This window comes from Scomber scombrus, chromosome 11, assembly GCF_963691925.1.
Source record: "Scomber scombrus chromosome 11, fScoSco1.1, whole genome shotgun sequence".
Classification (NCBI taxonomy): Eukaryota; Metazoa; Chordata; class Actinopteri; order Scombriformes; family Scombridae; genus Scomber; species Scomber scombrus.
Window position 1 is genome coordinate 28240624 of NC_084980.1, and position 25897 is coordinate 28266520.

Consider the following 25897-nt stretch of genomic DNA (forward strand, 5'->3'; position numbering starts at 1 on the left):
ACAAACGCACACAAGCGCACACGCACCTGACGTCAATGACCTCAACCACAACAAAACAAGCAGCAGCTGATGTCTAGAGCTGCGTGAAGTCAGACAGAACTAGACTCAACTAGACAGGAAGTGGGGCGGTTTCATCCATCACAATAAAAGCATAAAACTGCACCATTTAGTCTGAGTCATAAGTGATGACTGAGACAGATTTGTTTTTATGAGTCTATACATGATGCAGATTTTTGCGAGCATTACGTGATTAACATAGCAATAATCTACAAAATTACCACCAGCACACTTGTTAGAGGGCCCAAACATAGAGATTAAGATCAAAATTACACATTGAAAAAAAAGAGCATTGATTTGTGTGTTATTAGAGAGAGGTTGAAACTTTTTGAATGGGGGTCTATTGGAGCAAGGGATATTTGGAGCCATCTAGTGGCGGTCAGTGGTATTGCATTGCATTGTATTTAAGGGAATTAGTTGTGTTTCACGCTGTGCTTGTTGCTGCTTAATTTGTGATCTCACGTGATGTCATGGTCTCCCGATCCAGCATGTTAATCTGCTGCTTGAGTGCATTAGCACTCATGGGAAACATGGTTACCTTTATTTTAAAAAACCCAACAGCGGAAGTCCTGTCGTACACGCTCCGGTGATCTTGACACCGCGGGAGGAGCCGAGGGGACCCGGTCGTGTTCCGATGCTGGGGAGCCGGGAAGCAGGAACCGGGGACGGCGGAGAGGCGGCTGCCGGGCCGCAGAGCGGAGCAGACTGCGGGGAGGAGATGCGTCCTGGCCGGGCAGGGTGTCGCCTCCCCGGCCTGGTCAGCTGGAGGCAGAGACCGTGCAGGACTTCAGCCCTGTTTGCTGCAGCCAACACGCTGTACTGGTAGGCATCATGACGCAGGGATATCAGACTGCCATCCTAATGACTCTGAGCTGCTGTAAATTACAGGAACAATAACTTTGGCTTGACTCCAAACCTCAGCAAAACATCATCATTATATTTAGGCCTATATAACCTTATTTCTTGAATTTGTCTATTTTTATAGATATTTTTATGTTTTGTATCCCAATTATTTTCTCCTTGAAAATGACTACAATAGGCTAATCTAATAATATTAAAGGTATGCAATTAGTCTTTGGTTCCATCTTCACTTGTATTTTTTTATTGATATAATATATACGTATATATTTTATTACCATAATACTGGAAAGTCAGGGGTTAGAATAATTGTTTTGAATTTATTTTATATTTGTCAATGTCTCTATACTATCTTATATATTGTAATCATTTAGTGTAGTGTAAAAGGGTAAAGCTAGGATTGGAGAAATACTAAAGTTAAAATCCACACCAACTGCCTCCCACTTTACTATTATTTGGATTATTATTATAATTTTTTAAATATATACGTATATTTATTGAGTTGTATTTCTGTACATTTAGTATCTGTCAGGAAGAAAATTCCAGTGGAGAAATGCTGAATGCTTTATTTATAATTTGCTGACCTACAAGATGTCAAATTTAAGTAAATCATATCCAGAAATATTTAAAACTGTTATAATATGGAGCACATGACCTCAGTGTCCTCAGTGGTAGCCACAGCCCTGGGGTTTTTCCAGTCTGAGTTTTTGACCTTGTTTTTCTGGCATGTCCTTATCTGCTGAATAAATAAAAAATGACTCTAAGAAATGCTAGAATAAGTCTAAAAGGGTCAACATTCATGTGTAACTGGTAGAAACATGTCCTCTCTGTCTCCAATGGTACTATTACATTCCTAGATTCCTCTTTCCAGCCATAGTTTAAAGCTTTTCTTTTATGTTTGGTCAGTAAACATTTCTGTTCCAGTGTTAATTTTTCATACAGACTCATAGGGGAAATAATAAGTCAGTGTAATGAACGGCAGACTTTTGTAACCCTGCATTCTCCGATACTGGCAGCGTATTTTCAATGAACAAAGAAGATCATGGTTTAAATTTGAATATAATTTGCATTAAAGACTTTCTGCATCAATAAAAATAGAAGATTGTGGAAGCAGTAGGTCACTTTTTCCTGCCTGAGAAGTTCACACATTCACTGAATATCAACATCTTTCTCTCCCCCAAAATTATTAGCATTAGCCTTTCAAAGAGCCAAACTGACACAACATGACACCTAGTGCAGCCACGTGTACCTGTAAATATGCAGATGTGATGTGAAGCGTCTTCTGTCTGTCTGCAGGTTCGTAGCCTTCACTTCTTTCCGAGCCTACAGCCTCGTGGCCATCCTGCTGGCTCTGCTGGTCGTCATGGTGACCGCCAGAGACATCGCTCGGTCCAGAGCCGCAGGTAACACCTACAGGACTTTTTATTAAACTTCCAAGAGAGGGCAGAGTAAGGATAGCAGCGGTTCAATCAAATATTACTAATAAACTATCAAACCAAAACTCTTAATCAGAGCTGAAACAATTACCTGAATAATCAATTAGTTGAATAATCAAAAATAGTCTCCAGATTAATCGTTTACGAGGTGATCAGTTGTAGCAGTAAACTGAAGAACTTTGGGGAGAAGTTGAGATGACTTTTATCCAAGCTGTTGGATGTGGATCGTGCTCAGATTGATTGATGATTTCACCCTGATGATGACTCATTAGCCTGATGAGTAAGAAAGAGTCTGACATAAGGATGAGACACTGTGTTTCATGCTTACTGGAGATGGTTACTCATCATCCTGACCATTGCTGACCATTGCACTTCCTTTTAGACACCTGCAAAATGAAAGTAAAGACACAAAAAGACACAATCTATAACTGTATTTTCATATTATTCAAATATATTATTATAGCTTCTCTCCTTTCTATGTCTTAGTCAGCACTTCTCCAGTAATAGCAGTGTTGTGCCTCTGACCCTTGTACTCCTAATAATGGTTAATTGTATGCTGCCAAGCCAATTAGCCTTAATGAGCACCAACTAAATAGAAAATCCACCTTAAAACTCTTAATCTCTGTAAGGAAACAGATGTTGACATTCATTTTTAAATTTCTAATTCCATTTAATTGTGCAGTGTATTCAAATGTTCATTATAAAGGGATTATCCAATGACACGTCCAGTGTTAAATCATGATCATTTATTTCCTTTTTCTGCAGGAGTTCACTTGTGGCGCAGCATGACGGCAAGGTAGGACCCTGAAGTGTGTCTGATGGTTGTTTGTTTGGTGTTGGGCAGCGATGGCAGATCGGGGGTTTTAGTTTCAGAAACAAATCTGAGAGGCAAAGCTGCTCCGAAGGTAGATATCATCTCATTGGTTAGTGGAGTGCTGAGGTTAGTGTACCACCTAATTAGGTCTGCAATGAAGAAACTCAACAGTACAATTGTAAAGTAAAATAAGAATATCAAAAGTATTGATGGCAAATTCTTTTTCATTTTATTTAAGATTCAGTAAGTTCAGCAGACTAGTTAATTAGTTTACATTATATCTACAAGATAGTTTGGGTAATCTGACCTTAGAAGCTCAAGTAGACTGTTTACTGTGTTAAAGCAATAGTCAGATGCCCAAATGAGATAGGAATTATATCTGAAGCTTATGTGAGGCTTCAGCAGTCTGAGTTAGTCATATCAAGTGATATCTGACACATTTACAGTCTTTTTAGCATCAGAGTCCCTCTTAGTGTTTCCCTGTTGAGCTGTGGTGTAACCATAGTAACACAAAGACTTTGCTACTAAAAACACTGTAACGTTGAAACATAGAAGATGAAGATTTCACTAATTTGGACGACTGGAGCTTCATATTAGCTTCAGATCATGGACTGTGGATTTGGTCCTCCATCACTTACATTATAAGTGCATTATAAAGGGATCAGTGTGAACATCAGGATTGATTACAGTAAGAAAAACTGGTTTCAATGCTCATATGTGCACATAAAATATAAAAAAAACTAGGAACCTATCCTTTCAGTCTTGAGTCTTAAATATATTTCTTGCCTCGACATGAGACAGACTAGTTTGGAAATATATCTCATGTCAAACAGACAGTGCAGCATCCTTTCTGACACCAGACTCATCCTGAATCTGCACCGGACTGTTGTGAAGCTCTGCAGAGCTGATTGGTCACATATGACCGTCTAATCGAATCCCACTGCTAACATCTCCTCTCTGAGTCTGAGTCATGTGACGGCTCAAACGCTGGTGCAGTTTCAAGCCACAAATCATCTTGTCGTGCAGAAGTATTTACTTGGATTTAGTGCTGAAATGGTTAGTCCATTAGTAGATTAGTCAATGAAGAGAACATTTATGTAATGGTAAGTTGAATATCTTCTGGTATTTTGATGGTTGTTCTGACGAATTAAGCGGTTGGAAAACATCACTTGGAGCTCTTAATTCATCACTGATGTCGCCCTTGTTTATATATGCAGCGCTGCACTCACCCCCTCATAAAACCCTCTCCCTAATTACAACCTTGTGACTTTTTGCTCACAACTAATCCTGTATTCACAACATGCAAAATAGACTAATAGTGTAAGTGGTAATGTGGATTTTTTTGCTTTTTCAACATAAATATGCGTTTGCTATAAATAAGTAACCTTCATTCAATTGACTTTGATTTTATTTCTGCCGTAACTTGTAAACAACCGGTTGACAGACAGATAGTTTCTTTTTTTTCTTCCTTTTTTTAAGTTAATTTTGATGTGTGTCTGTAAGAGGAGCAGAACTGTCTCAAAAAGGACTAGTGTGCATTCAAGAAGAAAACCTCAAAAATAAATCAATTTTTTACCAAAAAAAAAAAAGAAGAAAAAACTGTCACAGATCACCTTTTTATATCTATGAAAGTGAAATAAATACTGCATTTTGCACATGTTTTAGGAGTAATAGTCCATGTTCAACTTGTTTGATCAGACTTGAATTTACCCATTGATATTATTTCTCTGGGTGTCAGTGGTGTGCTCATCATGCGTTTAACTTTTACCACTAGGTGGAGCCGAAGCTCATTCACTTTGCTCATGTGACAGTCTGTCAATATCAGTGACTTGACACATTCCCAACATAGCTTTGAACACCAGGCGCTAATTTGAGTGTGATGTTACAATCAGTTATTTCTCTGTTTGAGTTTGACTGCAGGGGTCAACTTTGACTTGTCCAGCCTCCTCCTGTTAAAATGTGTACAGGGTAAAACTTTGACCTGAAGCTTTCAAACAGAGGTTTTCATTCATGTTGAATTACAGTTTTTGGTGTACTTGTATTTTTTTGTCACAGTGCTTTTTTAGCCATGCTTGTGGTTTTAGAGATAGCAACTGGCATATCTAGGCAGCTATTGGCTGGATCATCACATGTTAACATGTCAACATGGTAAACATTAAACCTGCAAGCATCAGCATGTTAGCATTGTGACAGACTTGCGAACTATTTTAAGAAAGTAGTAAAAGGCTGAAAAGATGCCAGATGACACTTGATGATGTCATGCACTAATTTGAACATCATGTTCACAAGTCAAACTAAACATAACAAATTCTAACTCTAGTTATATTTTGGGTATTTTTATTTTTTAATTCCTTATGTTCAAAAACTATTTAATTCAGGCTGTCGACTGTGGAATTGAAATGTCATGAAAAGAAAGATGATCCAGACACTGGATTAAACTCACTCACATAAACGTTGTGCATTTTGACAAAAAAAGCTTAAATTGCTCAGGATAGAGAAATAGTTCCCCAGTTTATCAGTGTGAATAAGTGATTTTTTTATTACTCAGTCTGGCTGATGATTGGTTGACTAAACGTAGGGCTGGGTGATATGGATAAAATCAAATATCATGATATTTTTGACCAAATTCCTTGATATCAATATCACATCAATATTGTAGGGATGGCTATCAGTGTTTTCACAAAATATTAACACAATGAGATGTTTGATAAATAATATTCAGTAATGTGGATTTAATGGCTTAGTGGATAAAGGGAAATAATAGAACAGCTAGAACAGTTTGGTAAGTTCAGAACATTACACAATTTTACTGTAATGCAGCCTTTAAAACCAAGAAAACCAACACTTATGCCATATCACAATATTACTATATCCAATTCTAACACGATGTCTAGTCTCATATCACGATATTGATATATTGACCAGCCCTGACTGAATGTCTTAATCATCAACCAGTCAGTCCACTAGATTTGGCCCTTTTTTGAAAAAGCTTAAAAAGTTCTTAGAGACTCGTTCTGAAAAGTTATCAATTTCGCTAATGAAACATTTATCTATCTATGTCTGTCTGTCTGTCTTAGAAACCTGCTCAGTCATAGTTAGAAGCATTAAATCATGTTCACTTGCTAATATTGTTGAGTTCTGACCCATTTTGCCAATTCAGTTCATGCTCGATCCTCCAGCCTCTCAATAAGTCCACAGATTACTGCAGGGTGGTGTGGAGTCACATTGGTCTAGTTCACACTCCTGTCCTCATTTTGAACGTGTGTGTATGTGTGTATGGGGGTTGGGGGTTGGGGGGGTCCGTTACTCGATGCTGCTGCCGGTCTCGAAGGCTTGGAGGGATTCAGCGGAGGTGAGAGGGATTTGTGGGCGCCAGGCTGGATGCAACACATCTGAGTTGTGTAACCGAAAGTCGGGTGAGTCCAGGTCAGGGGCGGCTCACAGAGTGTTTCCATCTCAGAGTAACAACAGTAAGCAAAGGAAGAAAGACTTAATGCAACATGGAAAACGGAGCTAAAAGTAGCGTCAGTGTTGTTGTTTAGTTTTTACTCAGGGGGGAAGGCAGCATGCACAATACGTGATTTTTATATAAAGCCTTTTGTCATCCCCAAGAATTCAATTTTGGAAAATGAAATGATGCCAGGACAAAGTGACAAACATTTCCATCTCAGAGTCCATGTGTACAAGCTTTTACTGGAGCTTTCAACCTATCACAGTTATCAGTTACGACGTAGGCGTATCTGTTGACAAAAGCCCCATTAGGACGGGATTAACATTACAAGGGGGAGGTGAAGAATGAAATATTGACCTCGCCCCTCTCTAATTCAACTAACCGTTCCAGACAACACGGGGAAAACAGGATATGGTCTATAATAGGCCTGGACCTTTATGAGGACAAAGCCAAAAGTCTTTCCTTGAGGGGTGCCCAATAGTTGAGGGTGTGGCAAAGATACTGTGAGCTGAAAAAAGAGTCAATAATATCCTCCTATGAGTCATACATCTGTCAAATCTGAACACACAGACATGAAACACATATTAATATCATTCAGTGTGACTTACATTTGCCGAGGATCATTATCTCCCATGTCCATCATCAATAGACCTCCGTAAATCCACTTAGAAATCAGAAAATAGACGCTACAGAACCAGTTTTTCTTCAGTATCAAAGTAATGCAGTGATAGTTGTTTTCTGTCACCATGACTACATAGTAAACAGCAACTCCTATAGCTAATTTGGCATGTTTTAAAAGTAAAGAAATTAGTCTGAAAGAGAGCAGCAGTACCTACATGTAGCTGTCAACACAAAAAAGCCCATTTGATCAGCTTTCATGGGGTCTTTTTTAGTTTTAGTCATCCTATTGGTACCCAGATGGGCCTGTATGTTGGTTTTAGCATTTTCCCATCTGTCAAATCAGCATAAACATTTCTGTCTTTCTGACTATAAAATGGAGCATAATCATGAGCAGCATGGATGTTGCTAAGGACTGGATTTATGAGGACCATGGAGTAGATCATTGGGAATATTATTATTACTTGGGAGGGTTATGTTGGGACATATTTAACACATTTCCAGCTCTATATTTATATTCTGGGGCTCTACTGAAATATCTTTGCATGATTTACAATTCAAATCTCCTTATTTATCTTCTACTGGCCCTTTATGCAGCTCTTTAGTTCAACCTCTGTCTCAAACAGATCGTTTAGCTCCTGTCTCTTTAAGGCCCGACTCCCAGTGAGCCCAATCTCTTCAGGAAGCTTTCACCAACTCCAGAGGCTACATGAACAAACTATAGTAGTCGAATTTGCCTTTCCTTAAAATGGAAATGGTATTTTTACATACATTTACTTCAAGGTTCAGATCTGTAGTTATTATATTTAATACAGACATCTGACATTGTCATGACATAAAAATAACATAAATCAACAACCCTGACCCTAACTCCCTTAGAGACCTAAATCCAGTCAGCATTGGGCTTAAGACTTACATAGCTGATAGGAAAGAAACCAGGACCTTCTGGTTTGTGAGGCCCCCAAGCCACCATGATGGCCTGCAACTCATAAATCTAATATTCTCTGTTTATGTGACTGTGGAAATAATTTGATTCATTGCTTTCCATCCTCCTCTGTATATCTACATCTGTAAATATCTCTTTTTGGCCTCTCTCTATCTCCCTCCCTCTCTCTTGCGGTCTGCCTCTGTGACATTTTGGCCAGCAGGCTGGGATTGTGTTGGTGTCACCTGCTGTTGTCTGTCAGAGGTGTCTTGTGAGTAATTGTGCATCAGGATCTGGGCGCAGGCTTTGTGGAAGATTAGATGCTGACCCAAAATGCGAGCTGACAGCTGGTGTGTTTGAATCAACAGCGTGTGTGTTGAGTCTGGAATACAAAACACATTGTTGGAATACCATATATATATACATATATATATTTATCTCCATGATATTGCCTGTGCTGTATTGGCTCAGCTGATGCATTAAGACATTAAAGGGAATTCCACCATAAAGTGTGTTCACAGGTTTTGGGAGCTGTATAAAGTATTTTAAGGCTATCTGAAGGTTTTTCGAGTCTTTGCTAGCATTGTGTCTCAGGTACCAACTGTCTGACATCATGCAGGTAATGCTATATGAATATCTGAGGTCCAAAGACACACCTGCAATTACCTCTTATCACCATAGGTGCCGCCAAAGGGAGCGAAACAGAGATTTTTGAGATTGTTACTTTAAACGTCGCCAGGCAGAAAACTGCTGCTGCTCTGCTCTCTGTAGGGTGAAAACTTTCAGGCATGTTGCACATCTGGCCACACCCCGCTCTGTGATGTCACAGCTATCGTTAAATGAGAAATGGACTGTACTTATGTAATGCTTTTCTAATCTTTTTTGACCACTTGAAGCACCTTTACCCTATGTGTCAAAGTCATCCATTCATACATTATTGGTACAGCCATTGGGAGCAATTTGGGCTGAAGCATCTTGCCCAAAGACACATCGACATGTGGATTGGATGAGCCAGGAATCGAACCGCTAACATTAATGAACTGCATCATAATTATCACATTTAAAAGCTAATTAGACCTCTAGTCAGTTTGAAGTTGGGTGGTAGTATGCTGATAATTATGTGATCGTAATGTAAATGTAATTCTCAGTAGAGTGAAGGAGCTGTCAGTGTCTGTATGTGTCCTCACACTGTTTTAATAATACATGGAAACACTCGGGTGTGTGTCGAGGCTTTAATGCTTATAAATATGAACAAATGTCGTGTGACTCTGAGTGATTTGTTTTTTTGCGGCTTTAAGGAAAGGCTCACCGTGCTGCTGTTTGTTCCCACAACAAACACAAAGTGTCTCAAGAGTTGTGAAACCTGAGCAGAGTGTGTGCATGATTTCTGCCTGTGTGTGTGTGTGTGTGTGTGTGTGTGTGTGTGTGTGTGTGTGTTTGTGTGTGTGTGTGTGTGTGTGTGTGTGTGTGTGTGTGTGTGTGTGTGTTGTCTGTGTGTGTGTGTGACTCAGCTGTTTCTCCAGTGCCGGAACTGATTCAGAGGAGTGACATGAAGCAGTTGAGCCAATCAGATTACTTGTCAAAGAGGGGGTGTGCTTCAGAGCAAATCCTCTGATTGGACGGAAGCCGACTGGTGGAAAACAACACAACAAACCAGCCGGTAGTGTTTCATCACAGTCAAGTGATGTGATGTCAAGTTATATATGAACAAGAGATATCCCCAAGCACTTTTTATCTTAAAGTAATTTAAATTTGATCTGGTTGACCAAAGTATTTATTGGAAAAATATGTTAATTTCTCATTCCCAGGCCGCCAAAAACTCCCACTTTGTCAAAGCTCTCAGTGTCTGACACTGACGCACAAGCCATCTATATGAGCATTGTTCCCCATCCGGTATAATGAGACCGATGATGTCAATATAAAGTGACGTTTGGTTAGTCAGACAGGAAAAAGTGGATTTTGCTGCAGGAGACCACTGCTTCCACCCACTTCCAACCACGAGTGTTATGTTTCAAACGGCAACTCGAGATAATGTTTTGTTGTTGTGTTGTGTACTGTTGCCGTGACGATGTTTCAAGCCATCATTTAAACCCAAAGCTAAATCGATGTTTCCATAAACCTAACCAAGGGGTTTGTGTGAATCAGGTTGTTTAGTGTAGAGACAGTGAGGTGTCACTTGCGTTCGATGTGAGCGATGTTACAATGTGTTATTTCTTCTATTCACATTTATTAAATATTGCAGCATCACATATCATAATAATCCGAACTGAGAACAGTGACATCAGTATTGATATCAATGAACCCTTGCTCATCAGTTTACAACGTCACCTACTATGAAAAAAACAGCTGCATTGTCCTATGTACTGAACATTATGTTTACTATAAAACTAACTATAGACCATGTGTGCAGTGCCCGAACCGGTGTTTGCACCTGAGAACTGCTTCTTTGCGCAACTTCTAAGAAAGTGTGTGTGTAGCAACATCCACCTGCTATGACATCATGACAAAACCATGTGAACACTAAAGAAAAATCCTGCTCCTTGGTGCACTGTTCCAGCAATTCCTCAGAGGGATACTGAAGAAACTCCTCCACAATGTTAGCCATAACTAGCCAGATCTAGAAACCTAGACATTCAAAATGAGGTAAATGCAAACAGAACATGCGATACAACAAATGGCAAACAAGGACTTATTTTTAGTGTTTATCTTAGATCTGTTTTTTGCTTCTTTAACCAGAAGCTGAAAAAAGTTACCCCCGAACCTACCTGAATGTTTCAAATATCTTTTATAATCAAGTTTCTCTTCATCTTTATTGATGTGTACTGGCCTTTATGTTTAGAACAGATTCTTACTACACTGCAATATTTCTCAGTTACCTAAATATATCTTGAGTTTCAAATTCATATCACATTAAATCATCATGGTTTTTTTATACATCAGTGCTGAATTTTACCTTCCTCTTGTTGGCTGATTTCTGATCATAAATAATGGTAATAATGATAAAAACTTTACTGAGTCAATGTAGAGAAGCTGAAGTGTCACAGCTGAAAAAGGCAGCACAAAAAAGATTAAATACCATAAAGTAGTCATTATAGATTTGTCTGAAATGTTAACGATCCTGTGCTTCTGGACTGAACCATGGGCTGTTGTTTACAATATCTGGACTGTTTCCCAGACTTTTATTTTAAACGTTCAATGAATGAATGCTGATTATTAATGATTATTTTCTTGATTATGAACCAAATTTCTTGTCTTGTCTGGCCAACAGTCTAAAACCCAAAGATACTCAGTTTAGAAGGCAAACCAGTGAACTTTTGCTATTTTTGCTTTGAAAAATTACTTAATTACTTAATTAATTGATTATCAAAATAGCTGCTGGTTAATTTTTGATTGATTAATCGTTTAATGGTCACAGCTCTACAGTAAACACAATGCAATTTACTTATATGTTTTTGTTGGTATTTTCACTCAGTTATTACTCTACATTTGCATGCTTGTTTCAGATTATTTAACAGTCTCAGCCTTAATTAGCTCCTTAATTAGTGTAAAGTAAACCGCACAATTTCTACTTCATGTTAGTTATAAGATCAGTGCGCTACAGTTGTTGGCTTTTAATCTATGTGTTGTCGTTAATTAACATTTTCAATACCTACAAAATGCTTTCCCAGTGTTTTATTAAAAATGCTGCAATAAGTAGATTTATTGTTATTGAACCAGCAACCTCTTTTAGAAGGGAGAACTAGTCTGGTAAGCAGCATTACATGTTTTTAGACACGACAATACAACTTCGGACACACAAATAAAACAATACTAAAAATTAGATGATGGTCAAAGGACAGAAAAAGTTACATAATAATTATCTGGATTGAGCTGAAATAAGATAAAAACAGACAGACAGTAAAGGATGATCCAGAGTTGCTTTGAATGTTGTTCTAATTTGCATTTAAGTTATTATATATAATATATTCCCTTTTGTACACCACTTGGAATAATTGAGGAGAACTTGTTGTTGATCATATCATTGGCATAATGAGTAGATTAAACTATTTTGTATAGCAAAATGCCTTTGTACCCTTTATTATTAAATGTATCCTCACTTTTCACATTACAATATAACTTATCACAGAATCTGTCTTCTGTAGGCGGGTTTCAAAAGATAAAACCCGTTCACCTCATCATATAAATATGATGCAATTCAGTGAGGGTAATACTCCAGGTCATTTCAGGTCTCATTTTGAAACTAACTCTCAGATTCACTCAACCAGACAATCAAACAACTGACAAGCAGGCATCCAATCTTCAATCAGATACAAGAGTCCGAAGCTTTTATTCTCATTTAAAGTTTCTTCATCCTTGAAGTCTTGTAGAGCATATACTAAACCTTATTACATGCAAGTTAAGTAAGAACATCTGGATTGATAAGAAATCCATGTTGATAAGTCAAGAGATTAGATTTATTGTCCTCTGTTAATATAAAACTTGATTGATGTATTTCAGTGGACAAAAAAAAAAAACTTTAATAAACAGCATATGTTGTTGCTCAGTGTTGAAGAGAAACTCTTGTCATCAACATACAAACAACACTATGTCAACACCTGACAGAATATGAGACACACATGCCCCCCCTCGTCTGTCTGTTCATGCCCTGTCACTGACACAACTGGAAGTGTGTTTTGGAGGTTGGTGGTGTTGGTATTGGGGGGTGTTGGGGGGGGTGGTTGCTGTTTCTACCCCCCTATAACCCCATCTTTCTGTCCTCCTGATGGCTGCCAGTCGGAATGTAGTGTGACCGGGTTATTTTTAGATGAGGCCTCTTGAAATACTCCAGCCGGGGCTTCATTGAGGATAAACACAAGCTGCTCTCGCGCCGTGTGGCACGTAAAACCTGAGTTTGGCTCGACCCCGAGTTCGCACCTGTGGGTTTTTTTTGTTGCTGGGAAAGACAATTCTACCTGCCATTCTACTTGTTTCTTGCATCCTACCTACATATACCATCTTCACCACCCAGTTTTTGGCTGACTTCATTAGGTGTTGTTGAATTTTCTGAAAGAAGAGATGTCTCCTGAAGACCGTGGGGCAGGACTGAGGTATGTCTGGGGTTGTGTGTGATCTGGTAGAGGACCTAGAAAGCACAGAGAGCAATGGCTTGCTTGTTTTGTTTTTGTCTTAAAGGGTCAGTTCACCCAAATCACAAGAAAATGTGTATTTTCTCTTTTACCTCATGTGGTATCTCATGTAGACAGTTTGGGTTGTGTGTAGTATCTGTCTCTGAAATCTCTGTAAATGGAAATTTGAGTGTGGTGACTTGAACATGTTGGAAAACTAAACAACAACACATCTTTCCAGAATGCCCCAGTTACCTGAGGTTGCTTTTAACTAAAGTAATAAACCCAAAAAGAGGAGTGGCATTAAGTGAAACATTTTGTTTTTCTTCTTTGGTGATTTGGGAGAACTACATATTTAAGGCTTTTGACACTACTTAAGAAACTATCATGTGGGGAACTGTAATCTTGTTTTTGTTCATTTTGATTGTGCAATCAGGGTTTGGCCTCAGTCTAAACTTATTGAAATCAAGTTATGACAAGGAATGTTGTTTTTTGGTGCATTTAATTTTCAATTTCAGTCTTAATAGATCCAGGACCTGAACAACAAGGCATGGATCTCCTTGGAAAGCAGTACATATGGTAGCGTCATCACTCCTTTTCCGTCAGTGACACCAGTGTCTTATAATACTAGTAGGTTTTGGCTTGGTGTCTTGGACAGATACGTGTAGACTGGCATTTTGCAAAGGTATTAACTGCATCAACTGGAACTCCGTTAATGTCATCTTACTGTATATGTGGCTGCACACAGAACGTAAACAGGTATTAGTTACCTCAGAGTCAGGATTTCTGTCACATATGCCCAGGCAGAGGGGGAAACATATTTACACCTGCCTCTTGCCGCCATTCCTTGCATTGTTTGTCTCATTCTATTTTTAAGGCGCCAGCACCAGGCTTGTTAGAAGCTCAGACATGCCACTCCCTGTGTTGTTTTAGAGATTACTGATTGGGTAAAAAGTGATATCTGCCCGACAGCTGTTCATTTGGTATGGCCGACCTCCTTTCCCGTCTACATTGCTCTGACGTGATTGTTGTGATGTTCGCTGAAGGTAGAATTTTTCCTGTTCTGGGATTGAAACAATGGTAAAAATGATTTCAAACTGATGTATTGGACAGAGCGATGGACATGACTGATGGAGTAAATGAAACATGATATATTCCCTTCTCAGTATCCAAATTTTTCCTAGAGCACGTACAGCATGTGACAGGAGGGCTGAAAAATGTTGTGATTCGCCACCCACCATGTGGGTGACAGCTATTCTTCCTACATTCTCTAAATGCTTTTGGATTAAAGATGAAACTACAACTAGTGAAGCTGTCAGGGAGACAGATGAGGATATGAATTCACTCAGTCTGAATTTTAAGAAATTTTAAAATACCTTATCGGATGAAAAGTAAAATCACATTAGATTTAATTTAGATTCATTTTCTATTAGAAGGAGTCACTTTCTAGTTGTTTCATACAATTGTCAGTGTATGGTAAATATTTATTTTGGAGCTTGTCTCTATTCAATCATACTGTAATTTTGATCATCATTTCATCCCCATTTCTAAATCAGTGCACAGATGTCTATGCAGTCATTCATGCAATGAATCCTTGTTATAATTAGCCTAGCCATGGGTTGAATGGACTGAAAGCAATGGATGACACTTCATTGTTTTTTTATTGGCTTTTAATTGCACAATGTAAGTCTCAGTCTTCAAGAAATAGCCATGTCTGGAAGCCCTAGCTACTTGTTGGTTGTACAGTGGCTACTGATTATTAGCTAGGCTAATGCGGTTTGTGTAAAATATAAACAAAGAGAATGAGTTCTCCTGCTGTTTCTTCTCATTTGATGTATTTGATGGAAGGTAGTTTTCCAAGTTTGATGACAGATTTGATATTGGTCCACAATTTTCTTGCAATAAATCCATCATGAGGAGCCATAATGCATATAGCGAGGTGTTTGAATATAGGAAAATAATAGAAGATTTGGATGTGGAAGTTTCTATGTTCTTTGCAAAGATCAGAAATAATAATAAACATTGCCACATTCCAGACTATGTGGTGAAATTTTACTCTATATAATCCTAGAAGACCTCTCTTTCCTGGTAGATGTCTGTATATGACTGCTATTATTGCTTCACAGTATCACTGTCACATGTTCAGCCCATCATGTTTCCCTGGAAACCAGCCTCCTATATTGGCACGTGCCTGCAAGACGAGAGGGGAGTAGTGGGTTGACCTTTTCGTCATAAGGGTTATGTGAGACAAGGTTGGGTGTTTGGGTCAGGTGGAAGGGGTGGTGGGTGTATATGAGATACTGTAGCTTCTCTTGGCCTTTCATGCTTGTTCCATGCAGGCCAGTATATACTTGATTTGTGTGTGGGTATGTGTGGGTGGGCGTTGGGCTATGATTAAACTGATGTTGATTATTCGTGTGGTTCATGAAATGTCAGTCAAAAGGTCCCAGGGTTCATAGGTACTCTCTTTTTTCTGACTATTGACCAAAACCCAAATATAATCAGTTTATTATAATTGAGTATGTAAACCAGATATATGACTAACATTTGGTAAGCTAGTATCTGTGATTTTTTGCTAAAAATGTGTCTTTCATGATTATTCAGTTCAGTTTTCTCGTGGTTGTATCAATTGTGACAGATCTAATAGGGTCTTCACATTTGGTGTGCACATTCATGTACCCCTTAGGATGAGTTGCTATCACTGGGTGATTCCTTGACAAATATTTCCAGTATCACCAGGTCAAAGTTTTCACTTATCCAGTGAAATATCTCAACATCTGCTCGATTACTTGAAAATATGAATTTGCTAAATACTTGGGTTTACTAATGAAGACCTGCAAAAATACTGGTAGTTTATTTTATACCGTCATGTGACCAATCACATGCTTCACAGTTAGCACAGGAACCTCACAGCTGTGTTAACTGGTCGGAACCTGCTCAGCTGTTGTAGTAACCAGATCTCCATGGTGATTTCACACCAGCTGTATCTAGGACAGCTGCTTTCACAGGATATGTGGTCTCCATCCTCTAATGAACTTAAATTTAACCAATGTCATTTAATGTAATGAACCCCGTTGAGACAGTTACCTATACTTCAGCCCAGTGTTACACTGAGAGATTGCTTTTCTTTACTCCAAATCTTGTTTCAAAGACATCATGGGATATATGGTTTTGAATGCTGACACATTGATAATTGTTCCCCCTAAAACAAATGGTGAAGGAAACTCCCAATGACAAAACCTATTGGTTTACAGCCAGTTACACTAGTGAGGCAAGTCTTCTATTTATACATCTATTTATTGCAACCTCACGTGTGCCTTTTATAGCTGGTTTACGTGGATCAGGAGGGGGCATGATAGTAGAGTTTAAATGGGGAGATGATTTTTGGGAAGACCCAGCCTGGAGGGGAAAGTGTCATACATCAACAGGTGGTCCACAATTCCTAGATGTACCAAAGCCGCAGACTGTATAAAGAAAGTGGACATAGTCACCATGACGTCACCCATTGGTTTGTTGACTACAGTTTTCAAGCCTTGAATTTGGCATTTTGGCCATCACCAACTTGGTATTTTAGACAAGGTGCACCTGTAATTCATGTTAACTGTGATATAAATTGGGATGTTAATTTTGGTTAGCAAAAAAAGGCTCTAAACAAAATCTATTTACCGTAAAAACTGAACAGCCGACTTCTTAGAGGGTAATTTAGTACAATGTAATACTAAAGACGAGTTTCTCAGGTGACCAGAATGTTACAATTAACTGTAAACACTGAAAACAAACTGTGAAATAGTGACACTTCTTTGATGGCTACTCCGATACTTGATTGACCAGTAGCTGCAGTTGTGACAAAGTAGCCACACACCAATGAATATGTTGCTTTATACATCTATTATACCATACCATAATTTACAAAATGAACATTGTACTGTATTGAAGAAGACTTAAAACTTGAGCTTGAGACCCTCAGAGATGACAATACAAACTGATTCCCTTTTGCAGGTAGTAGTGTTGACCTCTGCTGGCTATTTAAGAGAATGCAGTTTTAAGACACTTTCCCATTGGCTACACTTTTTAGGCCCAGAGTTAGCAACTTGAGCACAGCATGGAAAGCACTTTGCTCCCATCTGCCACCTGTCTGTTAAGTCATCTTGCCAGTTTTATTGTAGGGTTCTTAATTTAGACTATGACATTTGCATTGGACTGGCTTCTTCTTTCTAGTACTAAATTTTATCAATGACCCTCGACCAGTAGAATTCTAAGCCTTCAAATAAACCTTTTCAATCCCTTTCTTGGTCAATTCAAATGCTGATCCTATTTATATAGTAGTCACTGCATTTCATATCAATAAATAAGATGTAACCATCTACTCATCCCAACCAGTCAACTCAGTTTGTTTGTAAAGCACATTTAAAGCAATGTTGAAAAAAGTGCTGTACAGATTTTCTAGAAATTATTTTAAAATCTAGACTATTGAAGTGTAAACTTGAGTCTGATGAACACAGAGTGCTGGAGGAAACTCTAAAGAGAAACCAAAGTGTGAGCATATTTCTCTAGCTTACAAGGTGAGAGGATAGACTTAATGGACATTGGACATTGTCTTAAGCCGGAGGATACTGGACCAAACAACTGTGAAAGGTGTCGCTCATAGTGATGAATTTACAGAGGATTATCAGAAGCTTTGTAAAAATGGCCATAAATTCCCAGTGCCCAAGCTGATATTCTCTGAAGTGTGTTTTTTTAATTTTTCTCAACCAATGGTCAGTGTTCAAGGTATATTAAATATACAACAATAAACCAGAGAAAAGCGGATGTCACATTTCCAATGCTGGAAGTCACAAATGTTTGTTAATTAACTGATCAACCAACCCATTATTCGTCCAGTCCTCATACTACAACGACCAAATAATCTATTGGATGTTCTGATCATCTTCTACTCCGATTGGTCAAATGAAGACACCATCATCATTGCCAGCATTTCTTTGTTCCAACTTTGGGTAATTAAAACTGCTTGAATAAAGATAGAGAAGGATCATCACAAATCTTGGCTGCAGTATCAAAGTCAGACACTTTCAAACATTTACCTAACTTCCTCTCTGAGACTTATGGAGTGTGGAGGAAAACAAATGTAGATTAAGCTGATTTGCTTTAGATGCTGCAAGCAAGACATTGAAAACTAAAAATTATCTCAGTCATTTGAAAGGTGACTAAAATTACTTTTGGCTTTCCTCCCCTGTAGCTGGGAGATCATTGACTCAGGCCAGGACAGCCGGTCTGGAGCTGGACTTCACCTCAGTGACTCCCTCAAACTCTTCCTCCAGGAGACATCGGCTTTCAAACAGCAAAACCCGGGCAAGGTGAGCCAGAGATGGCTGATGACCCCAGACTAAGTTCATCTGTTCACTGAGTTACCACAGTAGAGCAGAGAAGCATATGGTTGTCAGGCTTTCTGAGGTATTTTGCCCATTCAGATACATACATACTTCATCACTCACTCGGACTTTGGTGCAGCAGATTTGAGCTAAAACTTGCCAGAGCAATCAAGAGGTTGTGAATTGGGTTTATTTACATTTAATTATCAGTAATGCAAAATATTAAAACATGTAATTATTTATCTTGAATGTTTTGACAGATGGTAATTGTAATATTATGTTTCTAAATTATTACATTCTCAAAATATGGTTTTATTCCATTTGACTGTCTGCATTAGCTTATTAGATATTGAATTCGTACTGCATGATTACATTTGTATAACATTTTCCTTTATGACCATGTGATTATTTGCAGCATTTTAAATGAATAGTTTAACATAGTGAGAAAATCCTTATTGATTTTAATAAGACCAATACCACTATCACCTGGCATAATGACAAAAAGCAGCGGGAAAGAGCCAGCCTGTTTCTCTCCAAAGTTCAAAACTACATGTGGTTTTAGTGTGAGGTTGTCAAGAAAAGAATAAGAGTATTTCCCAAAATGTCAAACTATTAACTGACACTCACTGTCTCTGCAATAAGGAGAAAATATATCCGTATACTTTTTTTTCTGTCATTTTTCTTGTGTTTGCTTTCCTTCTCTTCTAGTTTTGCTTGCTGGTTTGCAGTTTGTGCACCTTCTTTGCTGTCTTAGGACGCTACATTCCAGGGATTGTTATCTCATATATTCTAGGTGAGTTCATTTGTGGTCCCCTTTCACTCCAATATGTGCTGCCAATTAACAATCATACATTAGAAAAATGCTGCAGGTCAGTGCAAACTGTGATTAAGAAACAGCAAATCTACTTTGTGAAAACAAATACTTACTCATATTCTGTGCTGACATCTCTTGCAGTGCTGGGCGTCTTCCTGTGGCCTCTGATTTCATTTCATGAGGTTGGTTTGTGGCTGGAGCCAGTTCTGCAGAAGCTGGACTTTGGCCTTGGAGAGTTCCTTCGAAAAATCAGAGAGAATCATGGTAACTACCATACATACAAATATGAAACATACTGTGTATCAATATGTTCTGTTTTACAGGTAGTTTTCACTTACACTTCAATTCAGCATTGTTGCATCATGCAAAGTGCTCATTGTGTCTGCTCTTCATTTCCAAAGAGATCAACAGCCAGTTAATCAGTGGTGCTCATGGCTTTTTATGACTGCTCTTAAAGCTGATGCCAACTAACCAGTTTGCCCTCTGTTTTTTCCAAACAAACTGAGAATGAAAAGACATCAGTTCAGATCCACATTCAGTGCACATTAATACAATGAAAACACCCAACACATGCGTCACTAGTCTGAAAAATGTTGGAACATTGTATAATAAACATTAGAAAGATTACACAATTTAACAATATCAATACATCTTAAGCAACATTCATAGAAACCCAATATCAGTAATTCTGTGTTTCAAAAAAAGTAAATCAATGCCTTTCTTTTTGTTCTTCTTTTCAGAGAAAAGACTTATGCAGGCTCAGACCGAGAAAGAGGGCATCGAGTCAGACCTCTCTTCCATGTTTCCCAAGGTTGGCTGATTATCTCATTTCAATCTAATTATGCCCCTGTTGACTGTCAGGTTTCAGTTAAAGCTAATTGAAATTCAACGCACATGATCCACATCAGCATCAAGGCCTGTGCCAAAGGGGAAGGCCAAAAGATGTTTTTTGGAGATTGCTTGTCAAGCCAAACACCTGTAAGACTTGAAAAGATCTACACCAGGCACACTTACTGGAAGTGTATTTTCTTTCATTAGCTCAGTGCCTTCATCAGTACCAGCTGCTTGTCAAACTGTTTCCAAAGTTTTTAAGATATTGAGTTGGTAACATCCTGGAAGAGTAACAAATGAATCAGCAACAGGCATGTATTGCAAAGCCACATAGACTGTATATAGGAAATGGACGTAACATCCGTGACATCACCCATTGGTTTGTGGACTGCTGCTCGGAGGCCAATAGTATCGGATCTGGGCAGCGCCATCTTGAAAATTTCATGTGCATGCCAGGAAAAATAAAAACACGGATTCTACTTATATGGGCATCAGGAGGGGCATGAGGCGCCCTCCTGAACCTGTGAACCAATCAACCTGTCAATCAAGACGTAGCCACGCCCTAATGCATACCCTGCTTTATCGTCAAATATAAAATCAGGGAGACCAAAATTTCACAAATGAACATCATACTGCATTGAAGAAGGCTTTAAACTAGCGATTGAGACCATAAACACATTTTGAAAACGTTTACTGAGGTTAGAAATCAAGTGAGAAGTTGGTGAATTCTCCATTGACTTGTATAGAGACGGAAGTCCTTTTGACACCAAAACGGTCGCCCCCTGGTGGCCTTTTGATAGAATGCAGTTTTACATTACTCCCCGCCTGGTACATACGTGCAGCATTTGCGATATCACAGCTATTTTTTGAGCCAATTGTAATCGAGTAATTGTTATTTGTTAAAATAATGGTATCCCATACCAGATCGGCCCATTGTCACTAATACCTGATCCACCAATCGACCGATATCCATATCAGTGCAACTCTGGCCTAACCACAATGTTGACAGTTCACATTTAATCAAGTCTTAAAGAAATCCTCACACACCCATATGTACATTGATGTTTTGGACTCTGATCATTTCTGTTTGATTGATGTTTGTCTCGGTTTTGAATTGAATTTGAGTCCTAACTTGTTTGTAAAAATCAAAAGTTCAGTTTCAACAGTCTAAATTAGACAAATTAAGTGTGAATCTTCACAAGTTACAATATGTTAAGTCTCAGCTGTGGCTCAACAAAGAAAACACTGTCTAGAGAAACACAAATAGGGAATTTGGTGCTAATTTGACTCATTTTGGAAGATCCACATTTGATTTGACTAATTCAGACAGCTTAAGTTTCATAGTAACTTCAATCAAACTTCAGAATGTGTTTTTGCTTAGACTGAGGACTGTATCTGACCTCTCCATGTGTCCCTCCTGCAGCTCGACTCCACAGTGTGTAAAGAATTGTCTGTTTCGGATACAGAAGTGTCTGATGTGACATGGACAGACAACGGCACATTCAACCTGTCAGAAGGACACACACCACAGACTGAGAACTCAGAAGGTACGTTTGGTGACTCCATACCATCCTGTAGATAAACACACACTTGTAAATTAAACATCTTTGCCTTTGTGTTACGATATTCTGCTGACTGAACAGAATGCAGCGTCATTATGATGTTATACTGACTCTCTGGTCAATTTAACCCCTTACATACTGTTCGTATTCTGACTCATAATTAGTCTCTACACCAATTCACATTCATAAATTCCCCATCAGTCATTAATAAATGTTTGATTAATCTTGCGGAAAAAAGACTTTCACAATCACTATTTTATGGTCCAGGAGAATATTTTTAGAATATGATGAAAACAACATGTTTGAAAGTTTTTCAAAAAAATATACACAGGTCAAATTTGTACATTTGCATATAAAAAAGTGTATTCGCTGTTTAATCTCTTAACTTTAACTCATCCTCACAGACCTTGAAAGAGAAGAAGCATTTACTGGCGGCCTCCCAGAATTCCCGTCTCTTGACAACGGTACAACGACCAACGGCGACGATGACGACGACCTCAGCCTCGGCCTTCCCTCGCCTCACCCACAGCTCCAACAGGCGATCAAATCCAAGCATGCACCTCCTCCATACAAAGACCAATCTGTCGACAAAGCCCTCGAATTGGTCAACCAGATGGCGGGCGACGTCATAGCCGCCGCAGTCACAGCCGCCATCCAGGAGAGGATAGAAGCGGCTGTCGGCATCACGTTGGCGAGCGAACATCCAGAGCGGTCAAGACTCCCAGAAACCACCAGGCTGCTGGACCTGGCCGAGGAATCGGACAGCGACATGGAGGACTTTGAGCTGCTGGATCAGTCGGAGCTGGAGCAACTGGAAGGCGAGCTGGGGCTGGGAGAGGTGAAGGCTCAGGTCAAAGAGGAGGCTCAGGCTCAGACCGACAACCCGGCCTCAGAGGGGTTCTTCTCCAAACTCCTCAGGCGCCACTGAGTGATGAAGAGTGCGGTCGGTAGGGGAGGAAGATGGCTTACAGAGGACATTTGGGGACAGCGTTTCCATTCTTCTTTTTCCTTTAGCGCTAACATCACCATTTTAGATCATTCTGCGAAATGTGGAGGAGCAACTAATGTAATATCAGAATCACATTAATGCTGAGATCAGACTACACAGTATTTTTTTTCTTTTTTTCTTACTTTTTATTTGTTAACTCATTTCATCCATGCATGTACTTTGTTCTCCATGATACAAACTCATGTCATCATATGATATGAGACAAAAAACATACCATAACTGAAGCTACATATATTAATTCAATATCAATCATTTAAAAAATAAACAAATAAAAACACTAATGATCATGAACATAATAAAATAAGCCCATACTCAGCATATTATTTTGAAAACAGACTTCCCAGAGGACCAAAGTAGGAAAAAAGACTTCACAGCATCATTCAGTCTAACTGCAGCAAAATGCATTTTTCTACCAGTGAGGTTCCTGAGGGCAGATTATGTATTGTATCACAGTGGTTCCCAACCTTTTTCCTTAAAGGGCTCCTAATCCACCACTGAGTGAACTGATGACCCCTGACAAAATGATATGTTTTATGCATATTTTCAAATTGCAAATGTTCAAAGATGGGCAGCGAGGGAAGGCAATGTGCACGTCTTCCCCTTGCCATCATCCTCGTGGGAGTTTTTAAAGTTTATATCTTAACTTAAATCTAGTTGTTTTCTTCACAGACATTAATGAGATGTTGAGACATGAGCAGACTTTCTTCCACCCCTTAAAATAAAGAAGGCCTTGTCTGTGAAGCTTTGGCGACCCCCAGGTTGGGAACCAGTGTTATATTATACTACATACTGTATATATATCAAGGCTCGGTATCGGTACTAGATACTTTTAAGGTATCGACTAAAATAAATTGATCCTAAGTAGTATTGAAACGTTTCCCGTCAAACTATACCTGTAATTGATCCTTTTTGCACCCAGAACTACAAAATATGACTATTTGTATGGACTTAATCACAGCCAATTAATGTAAGTGTGAAATATTAATAATTTGAATACTTAAATATCAAATCATTTAGATGTGGAGGAGTGGTGACATGTTATGCAATTAATGCTTCTACTCACATGATGGGTATTGAATGAAGTACTCAGTTGGTATCAGTGTCACTTTAAGGGTACTTGGATTGGTACTGGTATCATAATGTTTTTAACGATCCCCAGCCCTAGTATATATATAACAACTGAAAACTCTCACAATATAATGTAAATGCTGGATTCACTCATCCAACTACATTACCCAGAACTCCACAGATTTATTTGACAAGACATCAGACTGAATGACAATCATTAATCGATCAAATGATTCTTTATGCTCAGAGTAGACTGCTGGTTGGAAAGTTAACTATGAGGAGTAAAAAGTAGACATTTTTATTATTTCCTTTTTTTATATAATTTCTTTTTTAAATTAAACATTCATGTTATTGACAGTTTTACAGTATTACAGTTTATTGCCACAGTCAGCAGGTCTCAAAACATTATGCATGGAAATCTCATTTTGAGACATAAATACATAAAGTAACATTTAACTGCTTTGCCTCCAGCCCATGAGCTCACTGTGGAGCAGGTGAGTTTTTATTCCCACTTCACTGCTCATCAGGACCCAGCCTGACTGGGGTCCCTGGTCAAATCTCTGGACCTGTAAAAACCTCTTTTCTTTATCACAGATTAGATTCAAAACACAACAAAACAGTTTTCAGTGCATTTAAATGAAATGGCTAATTTGCACCTTAATTATTATTTAACAAAGCATCTACATCGGACAGTCTGCAGTGTTGAGCATCAGTTGTGGATTCACTGAATGAACATGAATGACTGAACTGTTTCTTTAACATGCATTGTACATTAATAAGACAGTTTTTATCATAAGGACATACAGCAATGTATAATGTATCCTCTCGAATTAATCATGTTATGTCTCGTATTAGCAACATTTTAAAGAAGATAATAGAAATATGTGTTTATCAGTGCCTAAGAGGACTTTGTAGTGGCTGCAGTTCATTTCTAGCTCTCATGTAATAACTATCAGACAAAGAAATGTTCCAACCACATTCAGACTTCACTAAATAACTGATTTATTTGAAGAAATATTCATTAAAATGATTAAATGAGTCATTCTCTCGTTTACCTTCTGTATAAAGGTGGCTTCCATGCAGTTGCCTTAAATTGAGAAACAGATTGAACCTGGTTCAAAAAGATGTTGGTGAGTCAGAACCAAAATGTATTAACAAAATGTACTTTTATGTAACTAAACTCAATAATGTCAATAAAATGTTGTAATGCAGATTTTAGTTTCAGTTATTTGACCTCAGTGTGTGTGTGTGTGTGTGTGTGTGTGTGTGTGTGTGTGTGTGTGTGTGTGTGTGTGTGTTCTTTTTTAAGGTTCCAGCAACTTCAGGTGTCTTAAAAACTACATTAATTGGCCACATGGGGGTGCTATAATAAAAGCGTTTGAATCAACTATGATTTCTCTAAATTCACAGAACATTAGAAATTGTTTTTCTTCCTTTATGGCACATTATAAATGACAACTGCGTTTAATACAAATGTATAAACCTGCAAAATTAATATAAGAATAGAGATTTAAAAAGTATGAAGTGAGAAATACATGATTATATACTTAAAATATAGAGTATTTGGCAACATTTTGTTCGATTCAGTCTTCTTCAGGGATTTTCTTCTTTTTTTTCTTGTGGCGGTCTGAGTGTGGCTCCACTCTCACTTCTGAGTTACAGGCGCCATCTAGTGGCCATAGTTATTATGACCTGTGGAACAAAAGATAGTAAAAGCAGCAGGAGATGACTGAGGCCACCATGGACGTCGTTAGGCCAATTTTGGGGGGGCTTAAGCCTCCCTAAAATGTCCTAAAGCCCCCCTAAACCATTCAGGGTTTATCACAGCACTTTCCAGCTTAGGCGGCCGCCTTAACTAACGTCTTCAAAAAATGTACAGCGATGTATATTAATGTTCAACCAACGTCTGAGGACGCCTGGTCGAAACCGCTGTGTCCGACTGTCTGACTTCGACCCTGAACACACCTGTAGCTCTCTGCG

General features: G+C 38.6%; 1 protein-coding gene across 1 annotated transcript; it reads left to right on the forward strand.

The window, feature by feature from the left end:
- The first annotated feature begins 664 nt into the window (after nucleotides 1–664).
- On the forward strand, nucleotides 665–25128 carry retreg1 (reticulophagy regulator 1). Its single transcript, XM_062429597.1, has 9 exons — nucleotides 665–879; nucleotides 2212–2318; nucleotides 3117–3147; nucleotides 18501–18618; nucleotides 19342–19426; nucleotides 19589–19711; nucleotides 20188–20258; nucleotides 21702–21825; nucleotides 22245–25128. Exons 1-9 carry the CDS (start codon nucleotides 692–694, stop codon nucleotides 22766–22768), a joined length of 1371 nt encoding a protein of 456 aa, XP_062285581.1. The 5' UTR covers nucleotides 665–691; the 3' UTR covers nucleotides 22769–25128.
- The last annotated feature ends 769 nt before the right edge of the window (nucleotides 25129–25897 follow it).

What these genes read in the sequence shown, in the direction of transcription:
- retreg1 (XM_062429597.1), top strand. Translation starts at nt 692, where the DNA reads ATGCTGGGGAGCCGGGAAGCAGGAACCGGGGACGGCGGAGAGGCGGCT. An exon ending in TCTCTTCCATGTTTCCCAAG is followed by an intron (nt 20,259 to 21,701) that starts GTTGGCTGATTA and finishes TCCCTCCTGCAG; the next exon opens with CTCGACTCCACAGTGTGTAA. An exon ending in ACAGACTGAGAACTCAGAAG is followed by an intron (nt 21,826 to 22,244) that starts GTACGTTTGGTG and finishes TCATCCTCACAG; the next exon opens with ACCTTGAAAGAGAAGAAGCA.